This window comes from Mustela putorius, unplaced genomic scaffold (genome assembly GCF_011764305.1).
Source record: "Mustela putorius furo isolate JIRA1106 unplaced genomic scaffold, ASM1176430v1.1 tig00000577_pilon_pilon_pilon, whole genome shotgun sequence".
Taxonomy (NCBI): Eukaryota; Metazoa; Chordata; class Mammalia; order Carnivora; family Mustelidae; genus Mustela; species Mustela putorius.
The window spans coordinates 7,460,767-7,474,454 of record NW_025421421.1 but is presented as its reverse complement, the minus strand read 5'-3'; the positions used below and the strand labels follow the sequence as shown (position 1 = coordinate 7,474,454).

The following is a 13,688-nucleotide window of genomic DNA, read 5'->3' as shown; positions in this document are numbered from 1 at the left end:
TTAAATTTTTTCATTATCTGGCTACCACTGTCCACTTTCGTAGCACTTCTCATAGCTATCCAGTTTCTCTAGTTTTGCAGGTAGTAATTTATCCACAATCTAGGGTAACTGAATTCTTTATTTTTTAACAGTTCACAGTTCTCATTGCTTTTTGTTGTTTCACTGAGAATGTCCAGGACAATATTGAAGAGAAACGAACCGGTCATGTGTCCTTGACTTGCTCATCTTTATATACCTCAGAGCACGTGGAATGTGTTCTAAAATATGTACCGAAGAGCCGAGTGAGCTCAAGTTTTCTGGTGAACGGTCACCAATCTGACACGCAGACGTTAAGGTCCCCCTTTGACAGATGGAGAAACTGAGGCTCAGGGTTACAGGGCAGCCACAGAGCCGGAGCCAAACTGAAAAGGACAGCACCTGCACTCACGTGCTTCCGGAGGAGGTGAGCAGCGGCCTTCCGGGTCCCTCCCTCCGCCCTGCGGGACTGCGCGGTCACTCCCGCTGCGGCTCCGGCCTGGGGCGGCGCTGTCGCGCTCCCTGCTGCATCCCTGCCCCCTCCGCGAGGCTCGGAGAACCCGGGCGTGGCCCGCCCCCGCCCCGCCCCGCGGCCCGCTCGCCTCCCGTCTGCCCCCTGGAGGCCGGCGGGCGGCACTGCGCGCGGGCGGGGCGGGGCGGGCCTGGAGCGGGGAATCCGACAGCCGCGTGCGGCCTCACCCCGAGACCCCGGGCCATGGCGCGGGTGCTGATCGTGGGCGCCGGGCTGACGGGAAGCCTGTGCGCAGCGCTGCTCAGGAAGGAGGCGCCCCCTCCAGTGCACCTCACGGTGTGGGAGGAGGCTGGGGACTCAGGTGGGTCGTGGGGTGGTCGAAACCGGGGAAAGGAAGCCTGCTGGCTGGTGGCCTACAGCCGGAGGTCTGTGGGACGATCCGGTCACCGCGGCCACCACTTCCCGGCGGCAGCGTGCGCGGTGCTAGCCGGGTCACGTGACCGGAGCCTCCAGCTCCCCGGAGTCGCCCGAGGGGGGCGGAGTAGGCGGTGACCCCCGCTCCGAGCGGGGAGCAAGGGAGTGGGAGGAGCCCCGCGGGGCGGGGAGGGAGGAGCGGGAGGAGCCCTGGGTAGGAGGAGGGGGGCCACTGGGGGAGTAGGAAGATCCCCGCGCGGGGTCAGGAGCGTGAGGAGAGAGGACACCCGGGATGAGGAGTGGGGGTTTGGGGCGGGAGGCGGGAGGAGCCCCGCGCGGGTGAGGGAGGAGGAAGGAGCCTAGGGTAGGAGGAGAGGGGGGATAGGGAGAGAGGGAGCCTCGGTCAGGGTCTAGGGTCCGGGATGAGCAGGAGGAGCCCAGGGCTGGGGAAGTGGGCGTGGCGGGAGGGAGGGGAGCAGGGAGAGGGAACCTTGGTCAGGGTCCGGGAAGAGCGGGAGGAGCACAGGTCCAGGGACCAAGAGCGGGAGGAGTCCCGCGCGGGGTCAGGGAGGAGGAGCGGGAGGTGTGCCACCCCGAGGGCAGCCCAGGAGCTCTGGCAGTATGCACAGCTTGGGCCTACCCCCTTGGCCAGTGCGCAGGTTTTTTTGTTTTTGTTGTTTTTGTTGTTGTTTTGGTTTTCATCTCGGCCTGGCCGTGCTTTCCAGGCCATCTGCACATGTCGAGGATCCCAAAGTGCCCTTGGACCAGGACTACCAGGATCTAGTTGACAGACTCCCTTTTTTTTTCTCACGAAACCCGTTTGCGGGAGTGAAAACATGCTCCCAGTGATTATTCTGACATGTCATGCGTTTTTTCGTTGGACGTTCTCCACGCACCCATTCCTGTTGTTTAAATGTGTGAATCCAGGGGCCAGGCACACCGCTGAACACCGCTGTGTCCTCTTTAAAAATACTTCGCAGTGACCAAGTTGTCCTAAGGATGGTAGAGGACAAAGCCCAAAACTAAAACAGAAAAGCACAACAAAGTCCTATTTTAATACAGCCCTAATCTCTTTGCCCCCCCCCCCCCCGGGGGTGCATAATTGAGGCATTCATTGCAGAAGGGTCATCCTGATGCACTAAGATGTTTCTTGTGAATGAATCCAAGGGGGAAGAATGACGACAGCCAGGAGCCTTTATAATCCACAGAGTACGGTTGACTTGGGTGCCCAGTACATCACCTGCACGCCCCACTATGCCAAGCAACACCAAAGGTGAGTTAGTTGGCAGAAATCAATCTTCATGCCCATAGGATGTAAAAAGATAGAAATCATCCATTATTAACAGAGCTACACCTTGCCCCCATAATATAGTGAAGATATTACAATAACGTCGTTGATGGCATTAGCCTGAGTTAAGTGGGAAAGCCAGAGTCCCTTCCTCCCAAGGGTGGTCCTGGATACTGGAAGACACGCTACATCCAGGGCTCAATTTAAATATGAGCTACTGTGCTGTGTTGGCAGAGAGGACAGCTAGTCCTGGGGAAACTGCATACCTTTCTATGTTCACTGTCTGTAATTTTGAGATATACAAGAAAATAGGCCTTCAGCTAATGTCAGCAAGATTTATAGATTCGCAAAACGTTTCTGTTCTTCATCTGGATGATGGTTTACTGATTTTTTAAGGAAACTCTGTGCCCCACGTGGGACTTGAACTCACCACCTCAAGACCAAGAGTCCCCTGCTCTATTGACTGAGCCAGCCAGGTGCCCCTTGAATTGTTTTCTTAACGTAAAACATGCACTGAGTCAATCTTATGAAGATTTCTAGTTATTATGTAGAGTGATACTCTCTAAGGATTCTTGGAAGAGAATACAGTATTTTTAAGCTGATAGTGGTATTTAATTATATCATATATATTGATTTATTTCAGTTTTTATGATGACCTGTTAGCTCTTGGCATTTTGAAGCCTCTGACCTCTCCTATTGAAGGGATGGTGATGAAAGAAGGAGACTGTAACTTTGTGGCACCTCAAGGAGTTTCTTCAATTATTAAGCACTACTTGAAGGAATCAGGTGGGGATAGGAGTTTCTCTGCTTTCTTTTACTATTGGCATTTAAAGATAAAAGTTGTAAACATAATTAAATATTAATACTATAAAGAAAGTTATAAAATAGATGTTCTTCTCTTTACCAATAGCTGATTTTCTTTTATCCCTAATAATAGTTTTCAGTGTATGCGTCTAGAAAAAACTTTATGCATCTGTGTATTGATTTACATGGCTGCCTCTATTTATTTATTCATGTATGTTTATATTTATTCTTTTAAAGTATACCAATGGGATTACTTTTCATAAACCAATACCTTGTTTGGTCTATTTGTCATAAATCAGTCCCCCCCAATTATCTATCTGTCTACCTCCTATTGGTTCTGTTTCTCTGGAAAATCCTAATACATCATCATAAACTAAATCATATCTTAGGTCTATTTTCATAACAACAAATTCAGTATGCTTCATTTTTCTCAATGCCTGTTCAGTGTTATATGATTTCTTTATGAATAAATAAATTCATTGTTTATGTCAGGATTAGCTTTCTGGAAAATATTTAGGTTGTTGGTGGGGTGAGGGGTTGTTTTGGTTTTTGCTAATACCGGTACTGCTGCATTGTTTAAGTGTAACACACTTCTTTAGGCCTATCTGTAGGACCAGTTTCTAACAGGACAGTTGCTGTGTCAAATGGTATTGTGAATTTTTTTTTTTTTAAAGATTTTATTTATTTGTCAGAGAGAGAGAGGGAGAGAGAGTGAACACAGGCAGACACGCAGAGGGAGAAGCAGACTCCCTGCCGAGCAAGGAGCCCGATGTGGGACTCGATCCCAGGACGCTAGGATCATGACCTGAGCCGAAGGCAGCTACTCAACCAACTGAGCCACCCAGGTGTCCGGTATTGTGAATTTTTAATTAAACTAGGTGGTTCCATCTGTTCTCTTAAAGAATATCTCGTCAGCAGTGAATGAGGAGGTGCCTGGGTGGCTCAGTCAGCATCCGACTCTTGGTTTTGTCTCAGGTCACCATCTCAGGGTGGTGGGATGGAGCCCCACTCTGAGCTCAGTGGGGAATCTGCTTGAGATTCTCTCCCTGTCTCTCTGCCCCTCCCACTCGTGTTCTCTCTCTAAAACAAGTAAATAAATCTAAAAAAAATTTTTAAAAAGCAGTGAATGAAAATTTCTCTTTCTGTGCGTCTTGATATTATGGGGATTTTTAATTTTTGCTAGTGGGGTAGGGTAAAGCTGATGTCTTTTTGTGTTCTGATTTGCACTTCCATAATTATGACTGAGTTTATGCATCTTCGTGTTTTTAGTGAGCTCTTTCCACCTTCTTTCTGTGAATTTCTTATTTATCTTTGTCCATTTTCTTATGGATTTTTTATGGATACCTATTGTCCATTTCTTATAACCTTTGTCCATTTTCTATTAGGATTTTCATTTATTCTTTATGTATTTTATGCATGTTATGAAATGATCTTTTTTTAAAAAGTTGATAAGTGATCTTGGATGATAAACAATTTGGGTTTTTTTAATTTAATTTTTAAAGATTTTATTTTTGTGGGGGAGAGAGAGAGAGCAAGCGCATGTGCATGAGGCAGCAGGCAAAAGGAGAAACAGATTCCTCGGGTGAGCAGGGCGCCCGACCCAGAACTTGATCCCAGGGCCCCGGGGAACATGACCTGAGCCAAAGGCAGATGCTTCACTGACTGAGCCCCCCCAGGCACCCAACAATTTGTTTTTTTAATTTTTTTTTTTTTTTTTTTTAAAGATTTTATTTATTTATTTATTTGACAGAGAGCACAAGCAGGCAGAGAGAGAGAGAGAGAGAGAGGAAGCAGGCTCTCCGCTGAGCCGAGAGCCCAATGTGGGCCATGACCCACCCAGGCGCCCCAATTTGTTTTTTTTTTAACAGAAGTAAGTTTCTTGATGAATCTTAAGTAAGTAAGGTGCCCAATTCAAGATCACTGATGAAAGGTGCTGAGACGTTTTCTTCTATAAACTGTTTCTAGAATTATTATTATTATTATTTTTTCTAGAATAATTATTGTTTTGATTTTCTTCATCAAGTTTTACTTGTTGGGAACCCCAAGAATCCCTGATAGCAGGCAAGGGAGGGGTCGGTTAGATTCAATATCATACAACATGGGGACATAGTAGATGTCATTCTGGTTAGACAGCTTCTTATAATATATAATATATAATGTAAAATATATAATATATAATTATATATATAATATTATATTATATTAATTATATATTTAATAGATTTTATAGATATAATTATATATAAATATCTAATATATTTTATATATGATTTGGTTATTAACATATAACTATTTATAATATATAATGTAATATATTTATATGTATTATATACACAAATATATATAATAGGATATTATTATATATAATAGGATATATTTGTATATATATGATTTATTATAAAGAATTGGCTCGTGATTAGGGAGGTTGGCAGGTGTCAAGATCTGCAGGATGAACTGGCAAATCCCAATACAAGAGGTAGAAAAACTCCCAACAACCCCTTCTCCCAGTCTGAAGGCTCTCCGTCAGGAAGATTCTTTCATTTTGGGGAGGGTCAGTCTTTTTGTTTCACACGTGCCAATGACTGGATGAGAGCCATGGGCATTAAGTAGGGAGGGTAATCTGCCTTACTCATTCTACCAATTTAAACGTTAATCTCATCCAAAATCATTGTCAAAGACAGAGCCAGAATAATATTTGACCAAATATCTTGGGGGGACTCCATGACCCAGTCAAGCTAGTGCATAAAATTAACCCTTACAGAATGTGATAGCATTGGATTTTTGTAGAATGTCACCGTCAGCTTCATCTCTTGCCACCATATAACTTTTAAAAAAATCTCATTTCCATCATGATTTGACCCAATTTGGATGTTCCTATTTACTGAAATCCTCAAGTACTTACCAGCTGTATTATATGTCCTATCCATCCGTCCACGCACGCACACATCCCTTCAGTAAACACTTACAGAGTACTTCCTATATGCCAGATGCTGTGTTAGGTGCTAAGGATACAAAAACCAAAGTCCTTGCCCTCTTACATCTGTTGTTCTTCTGGCAGAGGAACAGTCCTTGAATACACAGTACCTACATCCTTCTCTTGGTAGGTGTTTGGGAGAATATATATTTTATCTTCCAATTTTGCTTTGGAAGCTCTTGGGAAAAAAGGTCATATTTAATTATTTGTGGCTCACATAGAGTTTAACCTATCCTGTACATGGCTTAGGTCTCAGAACGTACCCTTGTACCAGGATCCAAGGTGCTGCCGGTGCTGCCGGCCTGGGGTCCACAATTAAGAGAACCACAGACATACACCTTGCAGAATACTTTGGGACCCTTGGGATGCATATCCAGGGCATCCGGCTGGGTATGGAGAATTTCTAGGTCCGTGGACTTCAGTTCCCTGAAGCACACATGCCTGCTTACCACTGCCCATAACCGTGCACCGCTCTTCCCCACGGCACCCTAAATAAATAGAACCGAGTGAAGGGGAACGGTTCAGGCTGGCCTGGAGCTGGCGGGTGGGAGTTGAAGGGGCCTCGGGGCAAGCAGGCAGGTTGGAGGCTGTTTACTAGCCCTTGCTCCAGTGTATGAACAGAACGAAGCTAATTGCCTCAAAGAGACGGACCCCTGGGCCTAGTTAGCACCTTGTTCCTTCTAATATATTTGCATTTGATTTAAAAACTGAATGTTCACAGTGTTGCCGTGGGATTCCAGGGACAGTGAAAGCATCTGAGGTCTAGAGACGTGACATCGAGGAAATGAGTGGTTTTGGATGGATAAGACATACCTGACACAGGCAGATATTCTGAATCAATGTCAGAACGACTGTGGAGGGACCTTTTTAGGGGAGGAGGATGGAGTCGCCTCAGGAAGGAAGCTTCAGGGCCCAGGCAGACATAAGCCGGATGTTGCATGGCTGGGATGCTGTGGTGTCCCCTGGAAATGATGAACGAGATCTTCCAACGTGCTTTTGTGTCTTGTTCTTTCTTCATTTCTTGCTTTTCTGTTCCTGAGACTGCATACAAGTAGATTTGTAAAAACAAATCCAAGTTTTCTGGTAATTGAGATGTGAGTAAGTGCTTGGTCTCACGGAGACTTAGCGATCCAGGGATATTTTCTTATCTTTTGGTTTATGGTTCCTGATTCATTCTCTTCAACTGGTACTTAGGAAATTGCAGTATGTGGTGAGTACTCTACTGTGTATGAGATACGGTCTTCACAGACACAGACACAGAGCAGACATGGTTCCTTCCCTGGGGGCTCACAGGTTAATAGGGAAGAAAATATTAGTCCAAATAACTACTCAGGTAATTATCAAAATACCTTGGTGATAAAGAAGAAAAATGCGATGAGAGGACATTCTCAACCGTATTTCTCTTCATTCTAATTTTTTTAAAAAGATTTTATTTATTTGACAGAAATCACAAGTAGGCAGAGAGGCAGGCAGAGAGAGGGGGAAGGAAGGCTCCCCGCCGAGCAGAGAGCCCGATGTGGTGCTCGATCCCAGGACCCTGGGATCATGACCTGAGCCAAAGGAAGAGGCTTTAACCCACTGAGCCACCCAGGTGCCCCCTCATTCCAATTCTTAATAAAGGTAAATTGATCCACTAACGAGAGCTTGGATCTCGTTCACAGACACCTTTTTCAGGTTTAAGAGGGAAAGAGAGGAATTCCGACTTAATGGGGAAGTGAGCCCCGAGAAGGGCACCTTCACTGTTCAGTTCCCCTGAATGGATCCAGTCTGTAACTCCTCTCTCTCTGCCTATTCATACTGGAAACCCTGAGGATGTGAACATGACCTTGCTTTTGGACAGGTGCTGATGTCTGCTTCAGACACCGTGTGACTCAGGTCAACCTGCGGAATGACAAGTGGGAAGTCTCCAAGGAAACAGGTCCCCCGAGCAGTTTGATATCATCGCCCTCACGATGCTGGTTCCACGGATTCTGCAGCTCCAAGGCGACATCGCAAACTGTGAGTCCCGGCCTGGCCATCCACCTCACGGAGTGGGGTTCCTCTCACAGGGCGTGAGCTTAGTGTAACTCTCTCAGCAAATGGCACATTGTTGATTCTATTGATTTGTGTGTTTTAGAAACCGATGCTATGGCCTTGTCTGTGATGTTAGTCAAGGTTAAACTTAAACCCACAGAATTTTTTTTTAACCAGTTAAAACTTGAACATTTTTCTTACCACCCTTGCTTTTAAGAGGTAAATGTTTTTGATGAACCTGCAGTTGTTTGGCCTAAAGGAAGACCAGTCTCTTTGTGTCCATCCTGGAGATAAGAAGGTTTTTATGATACAAGAATTGATCGCATTGGGCACCTGGGTGGCTCAGCTGGTTAAGCATCTGCCTTTGGCTCCGGTCATGATCCCAGGGTCCTGGGATCAAGCCCCTCATTGGGCTTCCTGCCCAGTGGGAAGTCTGCTTCTCCCTCTGCCTGCTGCTCTGCCTGCTCCTGCGCGTGCGCTCTCTCTCTCTCAAATAAATACATGAAATCTTGAAAAAGAATCAAAAAAGAAAATGTTTACGAATGATTCACTTGGTACACTTGACGGAGGGTAAGTTTCTTTGGGTTTTATCAGCTCAAATCAGAATTCGACCCCATGCAAATAAGCCTGTGTTTAGTTCATTGTAAAGAAGCCACCCTAGCTATAAAGGGCTAAAACAGAACACCCCACCATAATCCTTTCCACCTGTGGGTCTAAAACAAAGGGATTGGTTATTTGAGATGGAGGGAGGGAGAGGGAGTGCGAGGGGAAGGGCAGAGGGAGAGGATCTCAAGCTGACTCCCCACTAAAGGGGGAGCCAGAGCAGGGCTCCCTCTCCTGACCCTAAGATCCTGACCTGAGCTGAAATCAAGAGTCCAGTGCTCAAAAGACTGAGCCACCCAGGTGCCCCTAAAACGCAGGGATCAAAAACATCTGGTTTCCCTTTAAATTCTAAATCTCAACGCGGAGCTCAGTATGAGGACTATTCAGGTCTTCTCTCTGTTTTCCCCTGAGAGCCTTAAATAGTGCTTGTGTCATTGTTACCTGGTTGTGTCCTAGTTCCCCTGCCGAAGACATCCATCTACGAAGCCACGTGCTGCCACCTCGTGGACGCTTTGTGTAGTGCAGGTCCCCTCAGAATTTTGAAACCAGAGGGGACTCGGAAGAAGAGTGCAAAACAGAAAACACGGAAAACCGCGACTGTAATTCACGAAACCCCACAGTGTCACAGGGAAATCACCTTAGACCCACAATAACTGAGTAACGTGCTCAGAAGTGCTAGTCAGTGACAGGCCTCGCCTTCCTACCAACTGTGAGCAGCCCTGAGCCTTTACTTTCTTTGCATTTCCTTCTCACACTGTCCCCCTTTTAAATCATGTCTGCCCTTTTGGATCAATGCAAATACCATCACTCCTGTGAGACACTTCCCTGTTGATTACACATGGTCTGGGTTTTCCCGTATGCACTGCTCTCTCCTTACTTTGCTTTTTACAGAAGACATGGAGCTACTATTTTTTTTTTTTTGGTCAATTACTTGTTACATTTATTACATTATTTCAGGTGGGAGAACAGGGAATCCTTATGGCTCACGGAGACAACCTCTTAGAATTTGTGGTTTGCCTTTTGGTACTATAACTGTGCTGCTCTCTATGTATTAATATCACAGGGTTATCTTTCGTGATCTTAAGACATTATTATTATGATTATTTCCATTCTTGGCGCTGAAGGAATAAGCATCTGTTTTATTCCTCCACTTGATTATAAGCTCCTTGTGGTCAGATGACCTTGGAGTCTACTGGTTCTGGCTTGGTTCCCCAGTTTGGGTGCTGGGATAAAAGGGTGAACCTTGAGGGTTTCAGGACCGGAAGGGACCTCGGGGCTCATTGCTTCTGCCACCCTGACTTTAGAGATGGGGAGTTTCAGATGTGATCCGCCTTCTACAAGATCACACGATTTAGTGGGGACCATGCAGGAGAAAGTGTGGCTGAGGAAAAGGAGGCACCTCTCGAATATCATTATGGTCTTGATTTTGTGTTTCCTACACATTTATTTACTTATTTATTTAAAAAGATTTATTTATTTTAGAGAGGGGGGCAGAGGGAGAAGGAGAGAGAGAATCCGCAACAGACTCCCCGCTGAGCAGGGAGCCCAACATGGGGCTCTGTTCCAGGACCCCGAGATCGTGACGTGGACCGAAAGCAGGAGTCGGACGGTTAACCGATTAATCCACCCAGGCGCCCCCATGTTTCTGACACATTTAATACAACTCTTCATTGAGCTGTCATAGGGCATTGGGTCTGAATCCACATACCAGACTTCCTGCTGGAGTTCTCACCTCCTCCTGCTAGGAACGTAGCAGAGGCAGTGGAGAGATTGTGGGGTGTACAGTGTAGAATAAAGCAGGTGGGAGGTGGTGAGTGACTGTGACATGAAAAGCCTGGAAGGTTCCTCTCCCTGTGCCATGCTGCCTCCCACACGCCTAGATGGAAGGGACATGTGCATTAAAGTCTCCTGATGGATTTGTGTCCTTATTGGTTTGGTACGCTCTCTCACATCCTTAACACCAGGAGGGTAATTTGTTTTTCTTGAGACAGGAAGGAATGAACACACGAACCAGGTCAGGTATCGGCATGTTAGGGAGCACCCCACTCCCCCCTGTAACTCACTCCTGCTCCCACCACATGACTGCACTGTGTTCATCTGAGCAGAAACATGGTCAGATAGCCCCGGGGGGAAAACATGCGAGTCCTCCCCTGCCTTGACCCCACAAAACACTGCTAGTTTTAGACCAAAGGCCTCAAGCTGCCGAACATTACTTCAAGAGGCAAATGAATGAAAGCAAAAGGTTCACATGCAGCCCATCAGAAGGGTCACTAGGAGGAAGCTGAGGGGGAGGCAGGGACAGCCGTAGAGTGAGTCTCCTCCCTTCACGAATCCCAGTCTGCTCTGGGCTCCTGGAATGAACCATACGTTCTTCGTGCATTTCTTCCTAAAGCTCCCTTTGCCTGCCATACTCAGACACGGGCTCTGTCTCCCTCCTTCAGGACCCAGCCCCCCCACCAAAGAGTTCCCTGGGCTTCTCTGACAGCTCTGCTCTTCAGGGGAAGCACCTTGGAGACTTCTCCAGCACCACGTCCTTACACTCCTGTAGCTCCTGGCATTGGCTCCTCCACAGAGGACAGTTCAGGGCACTGACAGAGGGAGCCAGAACTTGTAACCAACCATGCCACTCAGAGTATGGGTGATCTGGGGCAAGCTACTCAGCCTCTCTGAGTTTGCGTACAGAATGAGGACAAATCACATGATTGACACATGGGATCATAGCGAAGACTCCGTGAGATACTCTGAGTACAGACCTTGTCAGGGCATTGGACACATAGTAAGCACATTGCTTTTATTAATACTCTTGGTGACTTTTTAATGTTTGTGACTTCTTTACCACTAGGGAAAAGGGCTGGGCATCTGTTTAAGGGGTGGAATGCTTGGTGTTGGGCATTAAGGCAGCCAGAAAAACCCCTGTATCAGTAAGGATACTGGAAACACAGAGGGGAACATTACTTTGCTCTTGTACATAACAGTGGCATATTTGGATCCAGAACACTGTGTGGTCCCTTCACCTTAGAGTCTACAACGCTGAGGTGCAAGGAATGTCTGTTTCTTCGTCGCTCTAAGTTTACAAATTACTCTCTCCACCTACCTGGTAGAAAAGCCTCCCTTGTCCTCATGAGGATATCTTCCTTTCCCTTTGGGGTCACATGGGAATTCCAGGCTTCCATAGTGCCAGGGAACTGGGGGTGGGGAGGCATGGCTCCCAAGTGCACAAGGTTGCCAGCATTATTGGTGCTCCTCTGCTCTGTCAGCTTGGGCCCAGCTCAGTCCTCGGACATCGCTCAGCCTGGCAGGACTCACAGACACCTCAGGGGACAGCCATGCACTGACCCAGAAGCCTTTCCGCAGCCCTGCAGGCCTAGACACATGCTCCTCGTGAATTCTGCTGCAAGTTGCCTCCCAGGCAGAGCACGTGAGTGGGAGCCCGATCTCAACCCTGACAGGAACCCCCCGAAACTCCTCCCTTTTAGACATTTCACGTCCAGCCCCTGCCTTTCCATTTTCAGGGATCCACCCCCTTGACCCACCTCATAATCCTACAACAGAAAGACACTTTACTTCCTTCTGACTGCATGCGGTGGGGAGGGTGGGGTCGTCCCCACTTTTAGAAACACACCATTGAGCATCTCTTTCCTAGACTGGATGGTGGGGACAAGAGAGTTGGTTTTCCCTGAATTACTCATCTTGGTAAATTCTTGAATTTCTGGTTGCTGTGTGATAGAAAAGCTGGAACGAAGCTGCAGGAGCTCTCAAGAAGGCACACTGTAATAACGGAAGGGTCACGCGTGTACCTGACTAGAGGCTAACAGAAGGAAATAGGGAGAACATGGAGTTGCTCTTAAAATTCTAGAATACAACCACCAAAGGAGCAGCAGCAACTGGAAGCCTTAAAGTCGATAATTTCAGATGAAGGACATGCACTCTAATTCGTCCTAGAGAAGTTTGCCCTCTGACAAAATATTGTCTGTTTGGGGACGCCTGGGTGGCTCAGTTGGTTAAGCAGCTGCCTTCGGCTCAGGTCATGATCCCAGGGTCCTGGGATTGAGTCCCACTTCGGGCTCCTTGCTCGGCGGGGAGCCTGCTTCTCCCTCTGCCTCTGCCTGCCATTCTGTCTGCCTGTGCTCGCTCTCTCTCCCACTCTCTCTCTCTGATAAATAAATAAAATCTTTAAAAAAAATATTATCTGTTTGACTGAGTCTAAAGGCAATGCTTACTTTGCTTCTATTTTAAAAATTATAACTTGTTTGCCTAAAATGTAAGAGTTTAAGATTTTCAGTAGACTCACAGATGGGAGGTTTTTGATGAACTGTTAAAGGTCTTGGAGCACTGCATCAAAAACTAGTGATATATTGTGTGGTGACTAACATCACACAATTAAAAAAAAAAAGAATTTGAATATACAAAATAAAAAATTTAAAAAATTGTCGAGTTATTGTAAAAAAAAATTACAATCTTGGGGGTCCATTTCTAAATTTGTAAAGATGTCCCAGAGAATATCCGCTTTTTTAGTAGTTATCTGTGTGCATCCCTTTTTTCTCCACATCAGGGCCCTAACAAGCAAGCAGGCAGAACTCCTCATGCTGTCTCACTCTCTCTTCTCCTGTCCAGCCCCTGGCTACACAGTCTGCCTTCAGATACCCTGACTGGTGCACTTCAGGCTTATGGAATTGCTCAGGATCTAGTTTTGATATATCTTTATTAATATCGCTAACATTTCTGTTCTTTAGATTCACCTTGATGTGTTAAACCAGTTTGATCGACATGGAGGTTTCCAGTTTCATAAAGTGTTGCTCCCAGAATGCTAACCGTGTTGTTAACTGCAAATATGAAACAGAGGTTTTCTCCACTAAATTCCTTTCCTCATGGAAACAGTTAATTTTAACATAGGGTAGAGTTAGGGCCTCTTGATGGTTTTTGTTCTAAGTTTTCTTGGCTAATCTATGTTTTATTTCTCTGTGCTTTAGAATCAGGTTTCATTAAAAACTCCAGGTAGCATACTGACTTGAATTACATTGAACGTAAGCATTAATTTACGGAGAAAGGACACTATTACAATAGTGCATCTTTCTACCCAAAAGAACACAAAAAAACCCAAAAAC

The 13,688-nt window shown here is 46.1% G+C and overlaps 1 protein-coding gene across 1 annotated transcript in view; it reads left to right on the top strand.

Annotated features, from left to right (window-relative positions):
• The first annotated feature begins 634 nt into the window (after positions 1-634).
• Positions 635-13,688, top strand: part of RNLS (renalase, FAD dependent amine oxidase) — a 242,067-nt gene continuing 229,013 nt past the window's right edge. Inside the window, 5 exon segments of the mRNA XM_045081458.1 lie at positions 635-848; positions 2,069-2,174; positions 2,833-2,975; positions 7,808-7,885; positions 7,888-7,965. Coding sequence (XP_044937393.1) covers positions 731-848; positions 2,069-2,174; positions 2,833-2,975; positions 7,808-7,885; positions 7,888-7,965 — 523 coding nt within the window. The 5' untranslated portion in view covers positions 635-730.